At 36.4% G+C, this 27,712-nt stretch overlaps 1 protein-coding gene across 1 annotated transcript in view; it reads left to right on the top strand.

Annotated features, from left to right (window-relative positions):
• Positions 1–27,712, top strand: part of LOC311291141 (uncharacterized protein) — a gene marked incomplete at its 5' end in the record, with an annotated part of 68,939 nt that overhangs the window by 30,554 nt on the left and 10,673 nt on the right. Inside the window, 10 exons of the mRNA XM_084410014.1 lie at positions 10,726–10,899; positions 11,054–11,227; positions 13,835–14,005; positions 17,293–17,466; positions 17,998–18,168; positions 19,824–19,997; positions 21,978–22,151; positions 22,300–22,473; positions 25,686–25,859; positions 25,949–26,122. Coding sequence (XP_084266140.1) covers positions 10,726–10,899; positions 11,054–11,227; positions 13,835–14,005; positions 17,293–17,466; positions 17,998–18,168; positions 19,824–19,997; positions 21,978–22,151; positions 22,300–22,473; positions 25,686–25,859; positions 25,949–26,122 — 1,734 coding nt within the window. The remainder of the gene's footprint in view (positions 1–10,725; positions 10,900–11,053; positions 11,228–13,834; positions 14,006–17,292; positions 17,467–17,997; positions 18,169–19,823; positions 19,998–21,977; positions 22,152–22,299; positions 22,474–25,685; positions 25,860–25,948; positions 26,123–27,712) is intronic.

The raw sequence follows: 27,712 nt of genomic DNA on the forward strand, positions 1-27,712 counted from the left end.
GAACTCAGTTATAGGAACTAGTCACCAGGGCGGTCCCCTGAGAATAAATATTCCCCTGGGGTAATATAGCATGCACACCACCAGGTGGAACTCTGTGATGTAAGCTTGCCGTAAGTATATGTAAACTGTGTTTACACATATTTTAAAAGTGGCTGAATACATGAGAAACACAGATACTCAGTAGTCACTATAGTGTTAAAGTGCTGGTTTAGACCCTACTCTGAAGTAGAGCTAATTTAGTTCCCCTTAAAAGAAGTTCCTATAACTAAAATCATTCCTAGTTCCTGCATTGCAAACACACCAAAAAGCAAGTGCTTCTGCCAATCTACCTTTTTCCTGAATTGTAACTTTCTTAAAACATTTTCTAGTCAAATTAGCTAACTTTCCAAGCTGATAATGTAACATTTTAACCCTATAAAATTTGTTTAAAAAAGCACATGGCTGCATGGCGCCATCATTTTACAGTGTCACAATGACTGTCTTTTGTCAGCACCTCAACGTCAAAGTTTAATGAGTGTGTAAATGACACCAAGCTGCCGAAGTTAGCTTCACTGAAAACAGATGGCCACTCATAGAATGGGTTCCTATTGTAAGACTTGAGAAATTAGAAAATGCTGGGCAGTCTGTTTGAGGAACAACCACTCCCTGAGAAGACAAAGGACCTTTCTGGAAATTAACATTTGAACTCTCTCTTGTGAAATTAGCATCACCATTCGAGACGCAAGTCTCAACTAGGCATCATCCTAATCTACATCTCTTTCCCTTGACCCCCCATTCCCCCAATCCTTTTCTCTCTCATGCTGAGATCACCTGAAATTCACCCAAAAATCGATATGGTTTAATGTGAACAATTATCATTAATTGTTCATAACAGTCACATAACAGTCTTGGACATAACAGTCGTAATTTACTCCCGTTGTTACTCGAGGATGGATCAGTACCAGGCTTGTATCAATAGTGGATAAAATCAGATGACAAATACATTATAACCGTAATTAAACTAAACTATACCTGTTCTATATCCAGGGGTGCAAACACATGTATGGTCAAAAAAGAGAGAGGTAATCGAAGCGCTCGTCCCGCGGCAAATATCCAGATACTACATTGCCACCATCCCCAACCCTCCCCTATAGGAACATAGAGTCAAATTAAATTTAGAAAAACTATCTTGCACTTCTTCTTCTTGCTTTACTGCTACTTCCAGAAAATAATTTCACCTGATGATTTGAATAGCTCTTTTTGTAAAGAATTAATAATTCTAGGATGATTGGGGTAATTGTGTAGGGTAGGCCTAGTGCATCTGCATAGAAACTAATAAACAAAATACAAATATAAATACAATAAAACACAAATACACGAGAAATAAAACAGTGCTTTATGTTTTTCAGGTAAATTAACTGTATTAATTAACTGAATTTATCTTTTGACAAAACGTGATTTTTCTCTTTCTCTTTTGTTGTTTGATTAACTTTGGTGACACAAACAGCTGCAGGTATATTGGGTGCTGTCCCTTTAAGACGAATGCACGTATCTAATACCGGTAATGACACGCATCCGTTTTATTTTGACTGCGTTTACGGGGAAACTCATTGAGACGGACACTGGCTTATTTTTTCGTGCACATGTCTGTTCAAACACAAATAGATAAGAAAGAAAAGGGAATTCGGTGTTCACGAACTTCACGTGCTGTCTGCGACTGCGTGGCTCTGTGCGCCGACAGACCATCTACATTTGGATGTTAAACATATATATAGCCTGATATAGCCAAAGACAACGTCGGCAGTATTGACGGCAAAATAGGCTACAGAATGTTTCGTTCTGTAGGCCTATTGACAGGGGCAATATTTGAAAATCGATAATTAGGCCTATTTTTTAAATTACAATTATATGCATTTGTCAAAACCGAGAGATCTGCACGATTCACACAAGTCACCCAAACTGACGTGAAAAAAGCGGGAGGCGCCGAAAAGCGCGCTGTTTGCACCCCTGTATATCCATACAGCATATATTCTCTGGCTGTGTGGGCATTATTGTCCGACTCCGGGTCGAAATGAACACCGCAACTGAGAGTTTCTGTTTTGATAAAATCATTCCGTGAGAGATGAGATTGTCCTGACACTGAGCGTGAGCTCTTGAAGCTCCGCCCTCTTTGCCGGCAACAGCAGGTCATTTGGATTTAAAGGGACACACACAAAAACGGCGTGTATTTCTGAGCCCCAAAAAGTGACAATTTAAACATGCTGTAAAAAATGATCTGTGGGGTATTTTGAGCTAAAACTTCACATACACACTCTGGGGACATCAGAGACTTATTTTACATCTTGTGAAAAGGGGCATAATAGGTGCCCTTTAAGATGTTTTGTGAATACAGCCCCAGATCTCTCTTATTGAAAATGTATGGCTCATCATGAAAAGGAGATTCAGAGAACAACAACCATGGACTGTTTAGTAGCTGAAGTCTTGTAACAAGCGAGATTAGGCAAAAATGTCACTTGCAAAACTGTAATTCCCAAACAGTTAAAAAGTTTATTTAAAAGGAAAGATGATGTTACACAGTGGTAAACATGCCTCAGTCCCAACTCTTTTAGCGTGTGATGCAGCCGTCAAATTCTTTATTTCAAAACACAATTAAGTTGGTCAGTGAAAACATTGGAAATATTCTCTGTGTACTTAAAGGTCAGTTAAATAAAGGTTCAAATCAGACTGTTGATTTTATTGCATTTTACAAAATGTACCAACTTCTCTGGAAATGTGTTTGTAAATTCTCCCTCTTCTGTTCATCATTTTAGGCTGTGTAAGTGTGGTCTAACAGAGGAAAGCTGTTCAGCTCTCGCTACAGTCCTGAGATCAAACTCCAGTCTGAAAGAGCTTGACATCAGCAACAATAATCTGCAGGATTCAGGAGTGAAGAAACTCCAGAACGGATTAGAAGATACAAACTGCACACTGGAGAAACTCAGGTGAGTTCAATGAACTATTGTTTGATTCCACTTAACTTGAATGTTTTTTATAGTAGGTTATGTTTTAACAGCAGTGTTGGGGAAGCTACTCTGAATCTGTAGTTTGACAAGCTACAAGCTGCTCAAAAGTTAAAGTAAAGTTACATTCAAGCTTGTAGCTGCTCTACAAGTTTCTATTAAAAAGTAGCTAGCTACATTGAACCTTCTTTTTTTTACAATGACATTGTTACAAATAACTGAATATTTGTTAATGAATAATGTTATAAGTAAAATATTACTGGGTTTAAAACAACATGTTGTAATGCAATTATGGTTTCAATAAATAGGGTGAATTCAGGTTGGCTGGGACAATTTTTCCCAGTCATTTGAATGGCAAAAAGTGTCCCAATCGTTTGATCTCAAACTTACTGTCAAAGTGCAAAATTGCTACAAATGTAACATCAATACAAGAACAGAATGTATGCAAACTCAAACTGGATACACAGGAGTAATCAAAAATGCAGGTTAAACTCACAGCACATGCGATAGGCTATTTACTGTGAAAAGAGCCGCTCTGAGACGCAAATCATGAGCTGCTCGTTCTTTGCTTGAAATCCCACCGCAACCATCCTTTGCCAAGTAATAAGCGCACTACTATATTGCAATTTTATTTTAGTTCGATTAGTGATCTTTTAGGTTCATTACAAAACTAACGGGACAGATTAATCTATGGTGGTTCATTATTGTAATTAAAATAGAAATACACATTTGATATAGAGTGCAATAAAGCAGGATAAGTTGTACATTTAAAAAACTATTATTCACCTTCCATATGCGCTTTAAGTCTTTAATGTAGACTGCATTTTAATCTTTGGTTTGCATTAATTATAGTCGATTCACATGAAATATCCATTCCTGTACATCCTTTACATAATCATCAGACAATCTCTTGTTTGACTGTAAAGTCATAAAATGCATGATGTAACAACAGATGGTGGTAATGAAAAAATCTGCTGCTTCAATGCATTACAGGCTCATGATTCATCAGAATGCAAAATGGAGTGTAGCTTTCAGTCGCGCTACACGGCTACGAAAAAATATCTAGCTACTGGAAAAGCTACAATGTTTTAAAAGTATCTGAGCTACTGTCCAGATACTAAAAAATTTAGTTAATGTTAGTGGTATCGTGACTTGTACTGTAGCTAGCTACTCCCCAACACTGTTAAACAGTACAAAATATGTTTAAATATATTAATCATAAAATAACAATAACTTGATGAATTTTATAAATTCCCTTTTTTTCTAGACTCTCAGACTGCAGTATCACAGAAGAAGGTTATAAAGCTCTGGCTTCAGCTCTGAGATCAAACCCTTCACACCTGATAGAGCTGGATCTCACAGGAAATGATCCTGGACAATCAGGAGTGAAGGAGCTCAGTGATTTACTACAGGATCAGAACTGTAAACTCAAGACACTGAGGTGAGACGTGATGAAATAATACAAAATAAATATGCATGCTAAATATTCATAGAAAATATTTGTAATACAATAAGCTCCACAAGTTTTGTAGTGGGGGATACTGAGTTTTGTTTAGATACATTTGCAACCCTCTACTCACACCGTGGCAATAGAATCGTCATTGGCTAGTACATTTTTTTGTTTACTCACCAGACTGATATAATAAAAAAAAAATATATATATATATCTGATTCCATCAATATCTGCTTGTCTTTGTAAAATGCCACAGCTTTTTAAATATCTGAACGTACACTCTTAACATCAGTCAATCAAGCATTATATAATGATAATCAAGCAATATTTAATGATAGAACTTTAGTAATTAGAACTAAAACTTGGTAACCATGTATGAATGCATATTTGTCATTTTAACTGAAATTAGGGCTGGTGGTGCTTATGTGGACAAACCTTATGCTGGCTGCGCATCCATTGTGCTGAATTGAAATAGTACAGACGGAGAGCGAAACTCTGAAGCGCTCAGATATATTTTCAATTGCTGAACACTCTGACTATTCCAAACTCATACTTTGCCTCTAACACACACACTGGCGAGTAAAATCTAAGAGTTGATTAGCCAATGGCTGGTGATAGACATTATTTAGTGCCCAGAGTGGAAATGTACTCGCAGATGCATTGTAACGTTAATGCTCTCGCATTGTAGAGGGTTGAATTGTACTGATGGTATTCAGTAGTATGGTATTAAATGTTTCTGAAGCTGTAGTTTAATGTCATCAAGCCCAGGTTCACTGCATCACTGTATCTCTCTACAGCAGTTCTGTGAGTCTCCAGATGAACAAACATGCAGTTTCACAAGCCAGTTTTCTCTGTGCTGATGTTTCTCACATATTGCTTAAAGCCATAAAGACATTTAAATTTCATCTTCCCTTCTGCAGGATTTTGAGTCCTAATGCAGAGGAAGCCTGTACATATTTGACAGAACTTGTGGGTAAAAACCCGTTACTCCAGAGAGAGCTGAATCTGAGTGGACGTGACCTAGGAGACACACGAGTGGATCAGATCGCCTCTCTACTGCAGGATAAACACTGTAAACTCAACACACTGATGTAAGTATTTTGTTTTAGTGACATAAAATGTTACATTACATTTAATATTATTTTTACAGTAGTGGATAATACCATTTCCTCATTTGTTTGAGTCAGAGCAGTTTTTCTCTTAGCAGACAATAATGTTATATATTAAAATTAAGTAAACAATTAAAAACATACACATTTAGATAAAAATTACTTTCACAGATTGTATATAATTTAAATTAAGTACACATACTGTATATGCTTTAATTCCAAAAGCTTATATTTTATATCTACAGAGTTTTTACTTTAAAGTATGTTGATGTGTGCAAATATTTGGTTGTGGATAAAGACCTGCAATCCCGTGGGATCTCACCCATAAAATATCTAAAAACAAAGAAATTATTATTCATCTATTGCACAAAAGCAACAAAATTTGATTTTCAAATGCAAGAAAATGCTGAGTTTTTATTTTTACAGCATCGAGCAATGTAGCCTATCACAGACTTGATGTCTTTTACACAATGACCAATCAGATGTTTCTAAGTTAGAATCCACTCACTGCTCAAAACGCAGTAGTTTTTTGTTCAGTGCTGGATTTTGTTCACACTCTCATGAGTCCTCTGAATATCACAAACATATTGTAGACATTATAAAATATTTTCTGTGCAGTCAACTTTACTGGTTATAACTAGTTTTGTGAGATGTCAGCTTTTTAGTGATTATAAAGGGAGCGCTTTTTGCATGCATTCTGCCATGCCAAACCATGCACACAGTAGCCTATGATTGCTTTTCTGTTCAATTAACTGTGGTTTGTGAATGTTGATGCTTTAATAACAAATATTTTATTGAGAGCGTTTATACTATGATGTTGTGGCAAGGCGACACGTAACTTGAAATTATTTAATCTAAATTTCATGGACTTAGTGATCTATGTCACTTGAACGCCGTTGCAACAGCTGTTTTTTCTGTTCTTTCTGCTGATTGAGAACCACTGCCCTAACTTATTGACATTTCTGAAATGGAAAATGCTGATAGAGAGAATTACAAATATTTACAGATCTTAGTTTGATCATCATAGCTCTGATTCATTGTCTTTTCTCTTTGTGTCTTCAGTCTGTGTAGATGCAGTATTACAGAGAATCAGTGTCACACCCTGACTTCGGCTCTATTTACAAACCTTTCACACCTGAGAGAGCTGGACCTCAGTGGGAATCAACTAAACAATTCAGGAGCAAAGCACTTATCTGGTGTACTGAGAGATTCACGCTGTAAGCTGGAGAGATTGAGGTGAGGAACATTCACATTTAAGAATCAAACTGCTTAATATTGCTTGAACACTAAGATATATACTTGTAAAAAATATATATTCTCTTTAGTATTTAGTGATCTGGTGAAATAAATGACAAGGCTGTACATAAACTTTATTTTAGCATACAAAAATGGCTTATCAAATAAATGAATAAAATAAAATAATGAATTTGATTATCGATTAGTCATGTCTGCGCACTGTGCACAAAAATCATGTCACAGTGGGGAATAACCCGTTTATTTAGATAAAACGCATATGGAAAACTGCAGCTGCTGTGTGAAAGGTGTTACAACCCAACTGAAACATGAGAATGCTTTATGTCAAGCGCTCTTGCATGAGGATTTACTGGATCTTGCCTTGTGCAGGGGATGCTTGGAAGCACATGGCACTGATGAAGGGTTGAACCCAAATAAATAAAATAAATAAAAACTCAAGAGTAATGCAAGTGTAGAAATTAAAAAAGTTTGGTAATTTCCCTAGTGTAAAGTAAAAAATATATATTTACCTAAGAAATATACATTTTCATTTATAGTGCATTTGATTTAAATTATATTAGCTATTACTGTCATATGAATAATAATTCTTATTAAATAAATACATCATACATAATAATGATACAACCCCATGTCCAGAAAAGTTGTCATATTTTGTAAAATGTGATAAAATCAAGAATCTGTGACTCAACTCTCTTTAACCTTTATTTAACTAACAAAAGAACAAAGAAAGGATGTTTAATATTTTCACTGACAAACTTAATTGTATTTTGTAAATATAAACAAATGTTGATTTTGATGACTGCAACACACTCCAGAAAAGCTGGACAGAGGATATGAGGAAGGTAGTTATCATCTTTTTTTCAGTGTACATGTTGCAGTGTACAGCCCTGAATGATGATCTCTCTTCCTCTGAATGTCTGTTTTGTCTGTTTATGAAGAGGATGTGACTTTACAGAATAAGTTATCTTATTTTCTTGCTCTTTCTTTCTCATAATGTAGGTTAAGAGGCTGTGATATGACAGATGAAGGCTGTTCTGCTGTGACTTCAGCTCTGAACTCAAACCCATCACACCTGAGAGAGCTGGACCTGAGTGAGAATAAACTAGGAGACTCTGGAGTTAAAAACCTCAGTGATCTACTGAAGGACCCACAATGCAAACTGGAAAATCTACAGTTAGTATCATTATACTTTACAGCAGTTACAGTGTGATTAAAGTTTACTGTTTAGTGAAAGACAACAGAGCTTAGGTTACATTGTTTATACTGTAGCATTTCACCTGAACTGCAACTGCATTTTCCTATTGGTCATACTTAATTTTAGGTGCCTAACTAACGAGTAATTGCATTCAGTTTAATTTGATTCAATTCAAATTTCAGTGTACTAATGAATTGATTTGTTTTCTTTCTTTCTCTTCAGGCTGAATAATAACAGTATTACAGCAGAAGGTTGTGCTGCTCTGACTTCAGCGTTTAATTCAAACCCTTCAAACCTGATAAAGCTGGATCTGAGTGAGAATAAACTCGGAAACTCTGGAATAAAGAAGATCTGTCCTCTGTTGGAAAATACACAATGCATATTGGAGAAAATTAAGTGTGTATTTTCATTTATCTACATTTCTGCGTGATAATGTACTTTTCTGTGTGTGTACAGTAAATGTCCATTTAATTGAAATTACCATTTTTGTACATTTATTTATTTATTTATTTATTTATTTAGAAAAGGGACAATGTACATTAATTAACATTCATAAATGTAAATGTACCCAAATTAGCCTGAAGGCTAGTTTTCATTGGTAGTCCCTTTGCCAGATGTTATTAGGCTCTAAACTAGAAAAAAGAAAAAAGGTTAAACATTACAACAATACACTACAACAATCATAAATCATTGCTATGTTTCTATGAAATTGAAATATTCAAATTAGGCAGATGTTATATTAAGACATCTTTTGCTTATCTGTGGGTCAGATTTTTGCTAATATTAAAATAAAAATATTGGTAAATTTTCACACCAAATTTTCAAATTGCCAAGCATTTGGCAATGCCTTTTATAATAATTATTATAAGAATTAGTTTTTTTTTATGATTTAAATAAAGTCATCTCACTTTATACACATGTTTTGCTTGTGTAGTGTAGATCATTAAGTGCTTAACAGCTTCTTTCATACACAGACTTTCAGACTGCAGTATCAGTGAAGAAGGTTATAAAGCTCTGGCTTCAGCTCTGAGATCAAACCCTTCACACCTGATAGAGCTGGATCTCACAGGAAATGATCCTGGACAATCAGGAGTGAAGGAGCTCAGTGATTTACTACAGGATGAACGCTGTACATTAAAGACCATCAGGTGATAAACGAGACAATTATCATAACTATGATTTTAACCAGATATTACACAATACTATACATTAATACTACACTGGACTAGAGGTGCAAAATATATCAGTGGCCGGGATATTATTGGCTGATCACTGGGACAATAGAATTTACACTATTATTTCCATTAATAAGTAATTTTGTTATATTTGTGTTCAGCATATCATTTCTGATAATGATTCAGTGTATTTGTCTGGCAGTGTCATGTGTGTTTGGACAAATTATCATATATCACATTATCATTTTCTGTTAGTATTAGTTTTGGGCATGTTTTAGTTTTGATCAGCTACTGTAATTATAGATATTGTGTTTTATGTGTAAAGAAGTAATAAGTGAAAATGAAAATACATTTCTGTATTTTCTCTTACTGGTGTTTGCTTATACATGAAAATGGCATATTGTTTGTTTGCGTTCTGTATGTTTATGTATATTTTATGGTTATTACATGCTGTAAATTTCATTTTGGTTTAATTCATTGATACAAATGCTTGTAGTAAATCATTCTACTCTGTTTAGTGTCTCATTCAGGATGAAGCTGCAAAAGCTATAAAATTGGAATATTATCTGATTTGTAATTCTACTTCCTGTAGGTTTTTGAAAAGTGCTGCTGCACAGGAAGCGTGTGACTATCTCACTAAAGTTCTGGGTAAAAGTCCATTATTGCTGACAGAACTGGATCTGAGTGAAGATAAATTAGGAGATCTGGATGGAGAGAAGCTCTCTGCTCTTTTGATGGACTCTCATAGCAAAGTGGAGAAAATCAAGTGAGTCAACATAATTTATACATTATAACTTCTCTGTTAATTGATTATAAAAGACTGTTAGTCACTTGTGTCAGCAGATATGAAGAGCTGTTGATCTGATGTGTGTTGAATATGTACTGAATAATAAATTATGGTGTTTCTGTGTTTAGGCTGAATAATTGTGAGCAGACAGAGAAAAGCTGTTCAGTTCTAGCTACTGTTCTCTCCTCTAAAACCATCCTGAAAGAGCTGAACCTGAACAACAGCCGTCTGCGGGACTCTGGAGTCAAAGAGATCTGTGAGGGACTGAAGAAGCCTGTGTGTGAGCTGAAGATACTCAAGTAAGTATATTTTACCATCAGCTTTCAACACCACAACACTTGCTTATCAGTTATATATATCTGAGTCCACTCACCTTCAGAAGTGAGGAAAAATCTAAGAATAGTTTTTTTAATTTTGTTTTGTAGAAATAAAATAGGAACAAATAAATAGCAAACGGTGGCACAATACAAATTAATGAAAAGACAAGTGAAACAAACAGGGCTTTATGTTTTTCAGGTGCTAATGCTTACAACTAAAGTTACAAAAGTTATTGAGTCAAGAGCAGTGAGGGGGTTTTTCTTTGTCTTTTGTTCTTTGATTAAAATGATAGCAGCAGGTTTATTAGGCTGATGTCACTTAAGACTGAATACTAATCCAATATACTGTTACACAACATGCCTTCTTATCTCAACTATTTACAGTTCAAAACTGACTGTATTTACAGCAGTGTTCATTTTAGTTCTAGTGTTCATTCTAAGTTTTCATGTTTTCTAGACTTTCAGACTGCAGTATCACAGAAGGAGGTTATAAAGCTCTGGCTTCAGCTCTGAGATCAAACCCTTCACACCTGATAGAGCTGGATCTCACAGGAAATGATCCTGGACAATCAGGAGTGGAACACCTCATTAATGTACAAAAGAATAGTTGCCATTCACTGAAAACACTGAGGTGAGTGTTTTCTACAAATTAAACTGCAGTAGTTTTAAGATTTTATCTGTAAGTGAATTAAACCATCAAACTATACTTACTTGCATCAATATTCTTTTACCACATCTGTGCCGTGTACAGTTGTGAAATATCAATGTACTGTCTTTGTTTCTAGGATATTACAAAGTCCTTCTGCAGATGAAGCCTGTCAGTATTTGAGAGACATTTTGGGTAAAAATCCGTTATTCCAGAGTGAGCTGAATCTGAGTGAACATGAACTAGGAGACACACGAGTGAATCAGATCGCTGCTCTACTGCAGGATAAACTCTGTAAAATCAACACACTGGAGTGAGTATTGTGTTCACTTGTTATTGTACATTTAAAGTGTCTTAAAGAAATCAGGTGACCAAAACACTGTAATGCAGGGGTGTCAAACATACGGCCTACAGGTTTGTCTAATCCGGCCAGCGGGATGATTTGAACAATGATAAAAATAGAGATGCTCTGCTCCACTGACCATAAATCTGAACTTTTTTTATTTATTTTTATTTTGTCCGATCTCTATTCCGGACCTGCAAAAAACAGCTTGTGTAAAACATCCACAATTTGTATACGTTAACACAGGCAGACGCTGAATACACATGGATAGAAATTGTAGTTTGTATGGTTAATATTAATGTAATTGTCAGCACAGTAAGGTTTAAAAAGTAATTCTGCCCATCTGGCCCTTAACCTAAAATTAGTTTGAAACCCTTCTTTAAGGGCTTTTGCACCCGCGTAGTTATAGGAACTCAGTTATAGGAACTAGTCACCAGGGCGGACCCCTGAGAATAAATATTCCCCTGGGGTAATATAGCATGCACACCACCAGGTGGAACTCTGTGATGTAAGCTTGCCGTAAGTATATGTAAACTGTGTTTACACATATTTTAAAAGTACTGAGTATCTGTGTTTCTTATGTATTCAGCCAGTCACTATAGTGTTAAAGTGCTGGTTTAGACCCTACTCTGAAGTAGGAGCTAATTTAGTTCCCCTTAAAAGGAGTTCCTATAAGTAAAATCATTCCTAGTTCCTGCATTGCAAACACACCAAAAAGCAAGTACTTCTGCCAATCCACCTTTCCCCTGAATTGTAACTTTCTTAAAAAAAATTCTAGTCAAATTAGCGTACTTTCCAAGCTGATAATGTAACATTTAAACCCTATAAAAAATTTTTTTTAAAGCACATGGCTCCATGGCGCCATCATTTTACAGTGTTGCAATGACTGTCTTTTGTCAGCACCTCACCCGTCAAAGTTTAATGAGTGTGTAAATGACACCAAGCTGCCGAAGTTAGCTTCATTGAAAACAGATGGCCACTCATAGAATGGGTTCCTATTGTAAGACTTGAGAAATTAGAAAATGCCGGCAGTCTGTTTGAGGAACAATCACTCCCTGAGAAGACAAAGGACCTTTCTGGAAATTAACATTTGAACTCTCTCTTGTGAAATTAGCATCACCATTCGAGACGCAAGTCTCAACTAGGCATCATCCTAATCTACATCTCTTTCCCTTGACCCCCCATTCCCCCAATCCTTTTCTCTCTCATGCTGAGATCACCTGAAATTCACCCAAAAATCGATATGGTTTAATGTGAACAATTATCATTAATTGTTCATAACAGTCACATAACAGTCTTGGACATAACAGTCGTAATTTACTCCTGTTGTTACTCGAGGATGGATCAGTACCAACTGTTCATGATCCAGCTTACAGTCTCTGGAGTGAAAGGCCTAATGTACTGATCACGGCAGTAATGGAAGGGAGAGCGCGCACTTTATGACAGCTCATCGAGTAGTTTTACGGATATAAAGTTTACCAGTTTATTAAGCAGCCACTGAAAAGGTGTATATATTTGTTTACTGTTAGTTGTAACAAGTGTTTTGTGTACTTTGCTGTGTTTCTTGATGATAATGAAACGGAGAGAGAGAGAGTTTATTGATAAGATTTTAATGCGCACTTCTCATACTGTGTTCATTCAGCTCTTACAGTGATTTTCTGGAGTAAAACTGTGGTCCGCTACAACAGGCTTGTATTAATAGTGGATAAAAGCAGATGACAAATACATTATAACCGTAATTAAACTAAACTATACCTGTTCTATATCCATACAGCATATATTCTCTGTCTCTGTGGGCATTAATGTCCGACTCCGGGTCGAAATGAACACCGCTACTGAGAGTTTCTGTTTTGATAAAATCATTCCGTGAGAGATTAGATTGTCGTGACTGATCATGAGCTCTTGAAGCTCCGCCCTCTTTGCCGGCAACAGCAGCTCATTTGCATTTAAAGGGACACACACAAAAACGGTGTGTATTTCTGAGCCCCAAAAAGTGACAATTTAAACATGCTGTAAAAAATGATCTGTGGGGTATTTTGAGCTAAAACTTCACATACACACTCTGGGGACATCAGAGACTTATTTAACATCTTGTGAAAAGGGGCATAATAAGTGCCCTTTAAGATGTTTTGTGAATCCGGCCCCAGATCTCTCTTATTGAAAATGTATGGCTCATCATGAAAAGGAGAATCAGAGAACAACAACCATGGACTGTTTAGTAGCTGAAGTCTTGTATCAAGTGAGATTAGGCAAAAATTCCACTTGCAAAAATGTAATTCCCAAACAGTTAAAAAGTTTATTTAAAAGAAAAGATGATGTTACACATTGGTAAACATGCCTCAGTCCCAACTCTTTTAGCGTGTGATGCAGCCGTCACATTTTTTTTTTATTTCAAAACAAAATTAAGTTGGTCAGTGAAAACATTGGAAATCTTTTCTTTGTACTTAAAGGTCAGTTAAATAAAGGTTAAAGAAAAGTAACAAATCACAGGCTGTTGATTTTATTGCATTTTACAAAATGTACCAACTTATCTGGAAATGTGTTTGTAAATTCTCCCTCTTCTGTTCATCATTTTAGGCTGCGTAAGTGTGGTCTAACAGAGAAAAGCTGTTCAGCTCTCGCTACAGTCCTGAGATCAAACTCCAGTCTGAAAGAGCTTGACATCAGCAACAATAATCTGCAGGATTCAGGAGTGAAGAAACTCCAGAACGGATTAGAAGATACAAACTGCACACTGGAGAGACTCAGGTGAGTTCAATGAACTATTGTTTGATTCCACTTTACTTGAATGTTTTTTATAGTAGTTTATGTTTTAACAGCAGTGTTGGGGAAGCTATCTGTAGTTTGACAAGCTACAAGCTGCTCAAAAGTTAAAGTAAAGTTACATTCAAGCTTGTAGCTACTCTACAAGTTTCTATTAAAAAGTAGCTAGCTACATTGAACCATCTTTTTTTTACAATGACATTGTTACAAATAACTGAATATTTGTTAATGAAGAATGTTATAAGTAAAATATTTGGGGGGTTTAAAACCACATGTTGTAATGCAATTATGGTTGTAATTAGTGGTGGGCCGTTATCGGCGTTAACGTGCTGCATGTGAGACTCTTATCAGGCGATAAAAAAATATCGCCGTTAATCTATTCTCAAAGTTGGGTTGGGAGCTGGGTCTATATTACGCAAGCTATGATGACTTTCACCTTGATATTTTAGTGCGGATGTATACCTAGCCGAATTCGGTTTGGTGTTCGGTACGCATTTTCAAACCGAACGGTTCGTTGGACCATTTACTTAAGTAATAACATTGCTGCGAGATCTAGTGAGAAACATTCACATTTCTCCGTTATTAACGGATCAAACAGCGCGTGGAAGCCAGGAAGAAGCATTGTGCCATGAATGAACTATCCAGTGTCCACAGATCTCACAGGCTAAAATGCTATAAGGCTATAATGCTTTCAAGTAACATTACGTTGGTTTTATTTTGACATTATGAATAAAATTGCTGCCCTCAAATGTTAATCTGAACTAAAAATAGACGTTTATAACTACTACAATATTAGGCTACTACAATATTAGGCTACATTTTTCATTAAAATTCATAAAAATTATTCATTTTTTTTCCAAGGAGCTGTTTTGTTTTATATGCTCATAAGAAGAGTCTATTATAGCTACATCATTGCTCAAAGTAAAAAAAAAAAAATCATACTTTATTATGTTAGTTTTAATAATAAAAAAAAAAAAGTCTCTGGCATTATGTGATGATGGGCTAGGTCAATTACATCATCACTAGAGTACCAGTCTAATGCTATTCTGAATTTACTTGGTGTGTTGAGTCCAGAAATAAGTTATTGTATATTGTGTGTTGACAATGTATATGAGGATGGACAGTACCAACATCAAGTGTGCAATGTGTTAGTGTTGAAAGATAATAGAGAGTCATTGTTTGCTTTAAATTATTTCTTTATTGTGTGAGTTTACATTTTATAGCACATGTTAGATCTTACCTGTTTGATCCAATGTTTTGGAGGTGGGTTCGGGTAGTGCGCATATCCGGAATGTACCATTTTACAAAATGGAGGGAAACATGAGTGCTATGAGTGCTATGAGGTGTTATTAGGAGTTTTTCGGTTCCTTGCCACTGTTGCCTTTGGCTTGCTCAGTTGGGGATATTCTGGGGATATCTAATTTGATTTTATCAATAAATTCCACTAGAAACAAACCTTGTTGTATTATTTTAATTTAATACTGTGAAGCTGCTTTGATACAATCTGTATTGTGAAAAGCGCTATACAAATATACTTGACTTAATGTTTAATGTAAGTTTTTTTTGTGGTGTTATGCATGTTTTGTATTGTGGTTACCACATGTCAGAAATGAGTTCATGAACAGTAGTTATGTTATTTATGTATTAATGTTAGCTGTGGAAGTTTGTGATGAGTGTTACGGGCAAAGGTCCTACCCCGTGATAATGGTTTGTCCCACCAGAGTTTGGGCGGGAAAACTGTATATTTAAACAATGGATTGAGCAGGTTGAAGGAGGGTTGTTGCGTCCTGTGAAAGCTATGCAAACGTTTGAACATGTTTGAGGTGAGACATGCTGTCAATTTTGGTGGATGCACTACAACTACTAGGCATTGTTTAGTGCCAGTTTTGCTGCTCACAGCATTTTGCTTTTGTTTGTAGCACCAGTGTATGTATGATACTATAAGTGTTTTTTTGTGTTCTTTTTGCACTTTGAGGACTGCTCCTTGTACAATGCAGCTTCAGAAATAAATCACAACTGGCATTTTGAAAATCACTCCCTTGTACTGAGCCTTCCTAACTTCTCCCAGGCCTCTTGGCAATTCTCTACATGACACATTTCTTCACAAGTTCTTTTAAATGTCACTTTGTATTTAAGAAACACGTGCCCTTTAGTCATTATTTGGGTAGCACACATATTCTGAATGCCTTCGGCAGAATTCAAATGAGCCATTTTAATCTAGATTAATTCCAAGATTACAGTGAGATTAATCTAGATTAAAAAAAATAATCTATGCCCACCACTAGTTGTAATACAATTATGGTTTCAATAAATAGGGTGAATTCAGGTTGACTGGGACAATTTTTCCCAGTCATTTGAATGGCAAAAAGTGTCCCAATCGTTTGATCTCAAACTTACTGTCAAAGTGCAAAATTGCTACAAATGTAACATCAATACAAGAACAAAATGTATGCAAACTCAAACTGGATACACAGGATAATCAAAAATGCAGGTTAAACTCACAGCACATGCGGTAGGCTATTTACTGTGAAAAGAGCCGCTCTGAGACGCAAATCATGAGCTGCTCGTTCTTTGCTTAAAATCCCACCGCAACCATCCTTTGCCAAGTAATAAGCGCACTACTATATTGCAATTTTATTTCAGTTCGATTAGTGATCTTTTATGTTCATTACAAAACTAACAGGACAGATTAATCTATGGTGGTTCATTATTGTAATTAAAATAGAAATACACATTTGATATAGAGTGCAATAAAGCAGGATAAGTAGTACATTAAAAAACCTATTATTCACCTTCCATATGCGCTTTAAGTCTGTAATGTAGACTGCATTTTAATCTTTGGTTTGCATTAATTATAGTCGATTCACATGAAATATCCATTCCTGTACATCCTTTACATAATCATCAGACAATCTCTTGTTTGACTGTAAAGTCATAAAATGCATGATGTAACAACAGATGGTGGTAATGAAAAAATCTGCTGCTTCAATGCATTACAGGCTCATGATTCATCAGAATGCAAAATGGAGTGTAGCTTTCAGTCGCGCTACACGGCTACGAAAAAATATCTAGCTACTGGAAAAGCTACAATGTTTTAAAAGTATCTGAGCTACTGTCCAGATACTAAAAAATGTAGTTATGTTAGTGGTATTGTTACTTGTACTGTAGCTAGCTACTCCTCAACACTGTTTAACAGTACGAAATATGTTTAAATATATTAATCATAAAATAACAACAACTTGATGAATTGTATAAATTCCCTTTTTTTCTAGACTCTCAGACTGCAGTATCACAGAAGAAGGTTATAAAGCTCTGGCTTCAGCTCTGAGATCAAACCCTTCACACCTGATAGAGCTGGATCTCACAGGAAATGATCCTGGACAATCAGGAGTGAAGGAGCTCAGTGATTTACTACAGGATCAGAACTGTTCACTGAAAACACTGAGGTGAGACATGATGAAATAACACAAAATAAATATGCATGCTAAATATTCATAGAAAATATTTGTAATACAATAAGCTCCACAAGTTTTGTAGTGGGGGATACTGAGTTTTGTTTAGATACATTTGCAACCCTCTACTCACACCGTGGCAATAGAATCGTCATTGGCTAGTACATTTTTTTGTTTACTCACCAGACTGATATAATAAAAATAAAAAAAATATATATATATATATATATATCTGATTCCATCAATATCTGCTTGTCTTTGTAAAATGCCACAGCTTTTTAAATATCTGAACGTACACTCTTAACATCAGTCAATCAAGCATTCTAATGATAAATGTTTCTGAAACTGTAGTTTAATGCCATCAAGCCCAGGTTCACTGCATCACTGTATCTCTCTACAGCAGTTCTGTGAGTCTCCAGATGTTCACAAACATGCAGTTTCACAAGCCAGTTTTCTCTGTGCTGATGTTTCTCACATATTGCTTAAAGCCATAAAGACATTTAAATTTCATCTTCCCTTCTGCAGGTTTTTGAGTCCTAATGCAGAGGAAGCCTGTACATATTTGACAGAACTTGTGGGTAAAAACCCGTTACTCCTGAGAGAGCTGAATCTGAGTGGACACAAACTAGAAGACACAGGAGTGAATCAGATCGCCTCTCTACTGCAGGATAAACACTGTAAACTCAACACACTGATGTGAGTATTTTGTTTTAGTGACATAAAATGTTACATTACATTTAATATTATTTTTACAGTAGTGGATAATACCATTTCCTCATTTGTTTGAGTCAGAGCAGTTTTTCTCTTAGCAGACAATAATGTTATATATTAAAATTAAGTAAACAATTAAAAACATACACATTTAGATAAAAATTACTTTCACAGATTGTATATAATTTAAATTAAGTACACATACTGTATATGCTTTAATTCCAAAAGCTTATATTTTATATCTACAGAGTTTTTACTTTAAAGTATGTTGATGTGTGCAAATAATTGGTTGTGGATAAAGACCTGCAATCCCGTGGGATCTCACCCAACGCAACAGAGTGCGGCACGGTCCAAGATTTGATGGGCAAGTGCAGGTTGCGGGAGAATAAAATGATTTATGGGACATAAAATATCTAAAAACAAAGAAATTATTATTCATTTATTGCACAAAAGCAACAAGAGTATCTAAAATAAAATAAACATTTATTTACAAATGCAAGATTATGCTGAGTTTTTATTTTTACAGCATTGAGTAATGTAGCCTATCACAGACTTGATTTCTTTTACGCAATGACCAATCAGATGTATTTAAGTTTTATGGACGTTGTGATCTATGCATGCTTTTATGCGTGAAAGTTGCAGGTGGGAGCCGGAGAAGGTTACATATGTTTTTGTAGGAAAATTATTTGCAAAATAATTTAGTGCCTGTTCCAGAACAAAGCAAATTAAATTGTGATGTACTAATTGTTCGGCCACCGATCTTTATCCGCTGATATATATCTTAATCCCAGCCTTCTTTGATTGACAGGATATAATCAGCCCTGACCGTCAGCTGTTGTTAAACACTCAGCTGATGGCCGAAAGCATGGAAAATCGCTTTTATCTGCCAATACCAATTACAAAAACAAACAAAAAAAACGTATTTTTTTCCCATGCCTGGAGAAGTATAAAAATGTAGGGTGCATTTGATTTGACAGAAAATATGAATGAAAACTTAAATGCAGAATGATGTCATCAACATTATTGATCCGATTTGGTGGTAGAGAGAGACTGTAAAAATGTAGCACCCAAATTATGACATTGACATGGAAGAACCCTTTTCGAAGTTGATCTGAAATTGTGTAAACTTTTTTACATTTGAAAAACATGCAATGAAAAACACCTGCAATTGTTTCACTTTGTAATGTCATATAACAGTAAGAGAGAATTATAGATCAGAACTTAACTTTTAATTTAAATAAACAAAAACATTAAAATATTTCAGTGATGCTTTGGATGAACGATATACAATATTTTGGCCCATTCAAATCGCTAATATATTACAGCTTTTGACAGCGCCTCACGAGCTCAGCTTCTTGTTCGTCTCACTAGAACACACACACCAGCGGAGTGACGCGTTCACAATCGCAGCCTGTGATTCGGTCCGCTGAAGAGGTGCTTTTCTGTGGCGAGCAACTTCTATGTTGGGCTTGTTCCAACGGTGACAAGTCAATGGTCTGAAGAAGAATGATTTAATGTAGTTGCCGTTCGATTGACATTTCTGAAATGGAAAATGGAGATAGAGAGAATTACAAATATTTACAAATCTTAGTTTGATCATCATAACTCTGATTCATTGTCTTTTCTCTTTGTGTCTTCAGTCTGTGTAGATGCAGTATTACAGAGAAACAGTGTCACACCCTGACTTCGGCTCTATTCCCAAACCTCTCACACCTGAGAGAGCTGGATCTCAGTGGGAATCAACTAAACAATTCAGGAGCAAAGCAGTTATCTGGTGTACTGAGAGATTCACTCTGTAAGCTGGAGAGATTGAGGTGAGGAACATTCACATACAAGTTTAAACTTGAACACTGCTCAGTGTTTCAAATTCACACTGCTTAAAATAGCTTGAACACTAAGCTATATACTTGTAAAAAATATTCTCTTTAGTATTTAGTGATCTGGTGAAATAAATGACAGGGCTGTACATAAACTTTATTTTAACATACAGAAATAGCTTATAATAAAATAAATAAAATAATGAATTTGATTATCGATTAGTCACGTCTGCACACTGCACAAAAATCATCCGCCTGTCACAGTGGGGAATAACCCGTTTATTTGGATAAAACGCATATGGAAAACTGCAGCTGCTGTGTGAAAGGTGCACGAGTCACAACCCAACTGAAACATGAGAATGCATCAAGCGCTCTTGCATGAGGATTTACTGGATCTTGCCTTATGCTTGGAAACACATGTATGAAGGTAAAAGAGTAGTAAACTCAAGAGCACATAGATGTGAATTTGAGAACTTGTACAACAAATATTTGTGAACATTTACACTCACAGCTCCAATGTGAAAACCTGTAAAATAAAAATCTGAAGTTGAATGTTGAAATTTGCACTCGCAGACAATAATCACAAACCTGTATTCTGAATTTGAAGCTGCAGAGTAGTAGTCACAAATGTGTAAAATGCCATTCACAGAAATACAATGACAGTCACAAACTTGTAATATTTATTTTATATATTTGTAATATATATTTTTCTTACATTCACATTCGCAGTACAACCTCAATTATGCACTTGCAACTGTTCAAAGGGGGTGTTCAAAGGAGCCGTTCTATCATCGCATACAATAGAAGTCCCATTTCATTGGTTAGGCGCCAACCAATAGAACAGCTCCTTTGAACACCCCCGCTCCCGTCCCCCTTTCTCTCGCGCCTGAGTTGCAAGTGCCCAAGTTAGTTTTGCACCTGATATATCGCGAAAAGAGTAGCAAAAGTCAAGGCTCGAAATTTTTAATTGCAGTGACAGATTTGAGAAGTTGTAAGTGCCTAATTGAGGTTGTACTGCGAATGTGAATGTAAGATCAAATGCAAATATATATTACAAGTTTGTGACTGTCATTGTATTTCTGTGAATGGCATTTTACACATTTGTGTCTACTTGTCTGCAGCTTCAAATTCAGAATACAGGTTTGTGATTATTGTCTGCGAGTGCAAATTTCAACATTCAATTTCAGATTTTTATTTTACAGGTTTTCACATTGGAGCTGTGAGTGTAAATGTTCACGTACAAGTACGAATATTTATTTTACAAGTTCTCAAATTCACATCTATGTGCTCTCGAGTTTTGCTACTCTTTTACCTTCATACACATGGCACTGATGAAGGGTTGATCCCGAAAACGTTTTGCTGCAGATTGCACTTTTAGTTTTCTGACTAAATAAAAACTCAAGAGTAATGCAAGTGAAGAAATTAAAAAAGTTTGGTAATTTCCCTACTGTAAAGTAAAAAAATATATATTTACTTAAGAAATATACATTTTCATTTATTTCAGTGCATTTGATTTACATTATATTAGCTATTAGCTATTACTGTCATATGAATAATTATTATTATTAAATAAATGTATAATAAATAATAATAATGATACAACCCCATGTCCAGAAAAGTTGTCATATTTTGTAAAATTTAATAAAATCAAGAATCTGTGATTCAACTCTCTTTAACCTTTATTTAACTAACAAAAGTACAAAGAAAGGATGTTTAATATTTTCACTGACTAACTTAATTGTATTTTGTAAATATAAACAAATTTTGATTTTGATGGCTGCAACACACTCCAGAACAGCTGGACAGAGGATATCAGGAAGGTAGTTATAATCTTTTTTTCAGTGTACATGTTGCAGTGTACCGCCCTGAATGATGATCTCTCTTCCTCTGAATGTCTGTTTTGTCTGTTTATGAAGAGGATGTGACTTTACAGAATAAGTTATCTTATTTTCTTGCTCTTTCTTTCTCATAATGTAGGTTAAGAGGCTGTGATATGACAGATGAAGGCTGTTCTGCTGTGACTTCAGCTCTGAACTCAAACCCATCACACCTGAGAGAGCTGGACCTGAGTGAGAATAAACTAGGAGACTCTGGAGTGAAAAACCTTAGTGTTCTACTGAAGAACCCACAATGCAAACTGGAAAAACTACAGTTAGTATCATTATACTTTACAGCAGTTACAGTGTGATTAAAGTTTACTGTTTAGTTAAAGACAACAGGGGAAACATAGTGGGGAAAGAGAATAAGATGACATCATAGATCATTGTTCTTTGTGTGTTTTTTTCCCCTTTATCTTCAGATTGTGTAAATGCAGTATTAAAGAGAAGCAGTGTGGCATCCTGACTTCAGCTCTGCAATCAAACCCATCACACCTGAGAGAGCTGGACCTGAGTGAGAATGAACCTGGAGACTCTGGAGTTAAAAACCTCAGTGATCTACTGAAGGACCCACAATGCAGACTGGAAAATCTACGGTTAGTATCATTATACTTTACAGCAGTTACAGTGTGGTTAAAGTTTACTGTTTAGTGAAAGACAACAGAGCTTAGGTTACATTGTTTATACTGCAGCATTTCACCTGAACTGCAACTGCATTTTCCTATTGGTCATACTAAATATTGGTGCCTAACTAACGAGTAATTGCATTCAATTTAATTTGATTCAATTCAAATTTCAGTGTACTAATTGTGTACGTGTTGTTCTGCAGAAATTGTATGCTATTCACATCTGCTGTTATAACAGTTTCCAGCACACAGAACTAGTGTGACTGTTAAAAATAGTCCATATAGTCCATACTATACTGTCACATTTACAGTTTGTTTATAGTTTTCATGTCCTGTTTTCTGTTTTAGTCTTCTAGTCAGTTTTCTAGTTTGGTAATTGGCTCTGCTTTTTTTCGTTTCCTGCCTTTTAGTATCCTAGGTCAGTGGTTCCCAAACTTTTCCATGACAAGGCCCCCCAAAAACCACTAGGTCCTGACCAAGGCCCCCCTTTTGCAGGATGTTATTGAACCCATCGACAATACTATGGCAAATGTAGAAATAAATAAATAAAACATCTAGGTGAACATCAGATTATGTGATGGTGTTTGATACCAGCCAATCAGAAAGATTATAGAGATGCACCGATTACAATTTTCTAGGCCGATTACAATTTTTAATTAAGTTTGACCTGCCGATACAGATTTTAGCCGATTCCGATTTCATTTTTTTTAACCACTTTACAGCACACACAAATATTTATTTTCTATATATAATTTTTTTTATAAAACACCACTTTTACCCAAACTGATTAATAAAAACAAGTTTAAATGGGTAAATTTTCTATAAATATTTTTGAGTCTTCATTTTCTTTTCTGACATAGCCTACTCCAGTTCTTGTTAAAACACACTATACATGCAAATGATGTGCATTTTAGGTACTTTTTGTGTGAAATCATATTTATTTTGTCCATCAAAAGTGTGCTTTCACTTTAATTGAGCGTGAGCAGCGCAGCAAAAATAGACTCGGCGCCGAAACCCTCAGCTTTACTACTGCTCACACGCTGCTTCTGCTGGCGGTGTAAATGCACTCATTTAACATGAGTTGAAACCGGAAAAAAATCGCGCTGCTCACGCGCCGCTCGCGCTTGCGGTCTGAAACGGCCGTAATTCACAAGGTTTCCTACATGTGCGTTCCGTGTGCACGTGTGATGCTGATGTTGCGCGATGTTAATCATGCGGCGCCCGAGTGCATTTGACCGGCATATGTCAGACTGAAAATCACGTGAAAATCTGCCGATTCCGGTCACCAGCTGATCAATCAGTTCATCTCTAAAAGATTAGCATTAAAAGTTTAGCTTTTTTTTTTTTTTTTTCACCCCCTGGCGGCCCCCACTTTGAAAACCCTGGTCCTAGGTTACAGATTAATTAGTCTTCAGTTCCTCTATGTAGATGCGTGACAAGCATACAAATAATAGAAGCGCACTCGTTTTTTCCAGGCGCAACGAGATTACAAATTCGCACCTTTTCAGAATGCCACAAACGCACCGCAGGTCATGTGACACCAACCAATCAGCCTCGGCCTTTCCGTAACAACATTGAAAGCTCAGCCGAACAGCTGATCATAGCTGTACAGGGCGGGTTTTTGTTTCTCAACTCCATGAATACATCTAGTTGTAGAGCTAATGCAAGGGCTAAAATCTATCAAATCCTGACCTTTGCTGAAACTTCCCCGTCATCAATGGAGAGCGCAGTTCATGACACCATGACAGATGCACGGGAGCGAAAGCGCTTTGGAAAGAAGGATGTAAACTCAAAATGAAACTGGGGCACAAAAGTCCACAGAAGATCACTTTAATCTCAAATAGAGAAGCGAAATAACACAAGGAAACGCAGTAGCAAAAGAACTGTACACGACTAACACCAGACAACCAGGGATTACCAAACTGAAAGTATAATTAGGGAGACTATCTAATTATAGATTCAGTTTGGTAATTCCTGGTGTTAAAGGGATGGTTCGGAGTAAAATCAACCTAGGGTCCTTTGCACCATGACGAGCCAAACACCCCCTCCAGAAGCCTTTTTTTCCCTTGGTTGAACATGATTAAAGTTAGAGCTTATTTCGAGATATCAGCCGGATGGTTTAGTGCAGGTGCTAATGGATCCAAGGCTGTATCTGGTAAATTACCCCACTAATAATGCCCAGAATGCACCAAACTTCTACAGTAGTACAAATAGGTTCTGTACTCATAAAACGAGGCATTGGAAAGTTTGTAAGTACATCAGGAATTTATTTAAATAACACTTGCCTGACGGCTTATGCTACTGCTTATGGGACGTTGAGGTCACTTCCGTTATTTGGGAAAAGCACGTAAAAGTCCTGGCAGAAAGCGATGCATAATGTAGTGTAACGACGCCCATTTCCAGGAATGCACAAATATTTTGTTGGTAGTACCAGTAACAATTATTAGTTAAGACTAAATTGTCAACACTTTGGAAAAAATTATTAAAAATGGGCGTTGTTACACTACATCCTTATGCATCGCTTTCTGCCAGGAGAAGGACCCAGGTGGAGGCGTTACACATGTTCTACCGAGAAATGTGAGTTCTGTGTCTTTGATAAAACGTAAATGTGTTGATTTTAATAGTCCACCCACGACCCACCCGCAATTATTACAATTGTAATGTTAATTGTATTACTTTATCACCCGACCCAGGGATTATCCGCAGTGTTCGGATATAACCGCGATTCGCGGGTCTGTATCGTGCACTCTCAGAATGACTTGAGCCCCAGCTGAATTTTGTTGGCAGTTGGAGGTGGGATGAAATTTCACGGAGGCGTCCGGTTCGTTTATTCTCTATGCAGGAAAAACCCTGCATACAATAAGCTATATCAAAATAAAGAACAGACCCTCTGCTTTTAAAAAACAACAACAACAAAATAATTTGATATAGCTTCATGCATTCTTATTTTATATGCTGATTAATGTTTGATGATCATGTTAGTTTATGTATGTTTGTGGTAAAAACATCAATCTCTTGTTTCTGCTGCTTCTTTTGTACTAGAGATTCTGTACTCTTCCTTTCTGTAAACTGTGAAAACATGGATTGCTGGAAAATTCTGGGGAACAATAGTGGGGAAAGAGAATATAAGATGACATCATAGATCTAAGTCATTGTTCTTTGTGTTGTTTTTTAATCTTCAGATTGTGTAAGTGCAGTATTAAAGAGAAGCAGTGTGGCTTCCTGACTTCAGCTCTGAGATCAAACCCATCACACCTGAGAGCACTGGACCTCAGTGAGAATAAACTAAAACACTCAAGAGTGGAGCATTTTTATGAGCTACTGAAGGATTCACACTGTAAACTGGAGAGACTGAGGTCAGTATATTTACTTCCAGCAAAGAAAATAGTGCTTTGGTGTTTAAATGAAACAGAATTAAACGTTTTTCTCATTTCTCCCATTGCAGGTTAAGATCCTGTGAAATAACAGCTAAAGATTGTTCTGCAGTGACTGCAGCTCTGAACTCAAACCCATCACACCTGAGAGAGCTGGACCTCAGTGGGAATGAACTAGGAGACTCTGGAGCTGATAATCTTGGTGTTCTGCTGAGCAGTTTACAGTGCAAGCTGGAAAATCTACAGTTAGTATCATTATACTTTACAGCAGTTACAGTGTGATTTATTAAAGTTCACTATTTAGTTATTTTAAGACAACAGGACCAGTCATGTTGTTTATAGCACTGTCTCTTTTGGTGTTTCCTTTAAAGAAAATAAGTACTGAGCTAATGGACTGATGGTTCAGGATGTCTATCAGTAGAAAGTTTCAAATGCTGAAATCTGACGAACTGCAAAATGAGAACAGACTAAACACTGATCATAGATTATTCTGACGGAGTTAAATGGTTTTTACAGCCCTTACGGTACTTTAAAAAAAATCTACTTTTATAAAAGGGGTCATGAAATGTATTTTATGAAATGTTTTAAGATACAGGATTTTTTTGTCTGTTATGATAGTCAATGTGTCAGATTACACGATTTTGACTCCTAAAATCTTGTTGTGTTGTGGACAAGTCAAGTCATCTTCATTTATATAGCGCTTTAACAATATAGATTGTTTCAAAGCAGCTTTACAGTGATAATAGGAAGTTAAAGTAGCAGAGAATGTTTTGGCTTTATAGCAGCTCTAGAATAAAGTTATTGTCCAGCTAAAGTTAGTTTTGATTGATTCACTTCCGTCGCAACGATCATTAGTTATTAACTTAGGGGCCGCTAACATGACACCGTTTTAACAGAAAACTCTTAAGTTCTCTTTGCGCAAACTTTAAAAACGCGAACCAGTGAGAACGTCGATGGCGTGCACATGCACATTACGAGTTTATTCTATTGGTATGCGCATTTGAATATAAATGTGTGCGAGCGTGTAGTGCTTCTTCACAAATCAACCCTCAACAAACTACTTGTCTGGCCTTAAACTGTATAATACAGAATTTTTATCGCTTCCACGTAGCCACACGAACAGGAAACATGTCAGACTACACGTTGCTTTCTGACCAGTCATCTCGTGCCGTCTCACACACACACACACACACACACACTCACTCACATACACGTGCACTCTCACACACAGACACACACGTTCGCACGCACTCACGCTCACTCACACACACGCACACTCACTCACTCTCACGTGCGCACACATTCTCGCTTGCTCACTCACTCGCTAACACACACACACACACACACACACTCTCGCTCACTTTCACTCTCACACACACACACACACTCACTCACACACACTCATTCACTCACTCTTGGCGGAACCATCGTGGAGGACCGAAAAAAAATTAAACATGCTAGTCTTTTTATCATGGTGTCGTGAATCATCGCAGACGCGACGTAGGTTGTCACCCACTATGACACACTATACGAGATGAAACGATCGAATCTTGCGTCCTGACGCCCATTGTCATTCCCCACAACACCCTAATGCCTGGTTCAGATTACACGATTTTAGCCCGATTTTGGCACGATCCGTTTGACGTAGGGTGTCGTGGGGATCAAATGGGCGTCAGGACGCAAGATTAAATCGTTTCATCTCGTATAGTGTGTCATAGTGGGCGACAACCGACGTCACGTCTGCGATGCTTCACGACACCACGATAAAAAGACTAGCATGTTTAATTTTTTTTTCCGGTCCTCCATGACAGGTTGCGTCAAGAGTGAGTGTGTGC

This window comes from Rutilus rutilus (assembly GCF_951802725.1).
Source record: "Rutilus rutilus genome assembly, chromosome: 5".
Lineage (NCBI taxonomy): Eukaryota > Metazoa > Chordata > Actinopteri > Cypriniformes > Leuciscidae > Rutilus > Rutilus rutilus.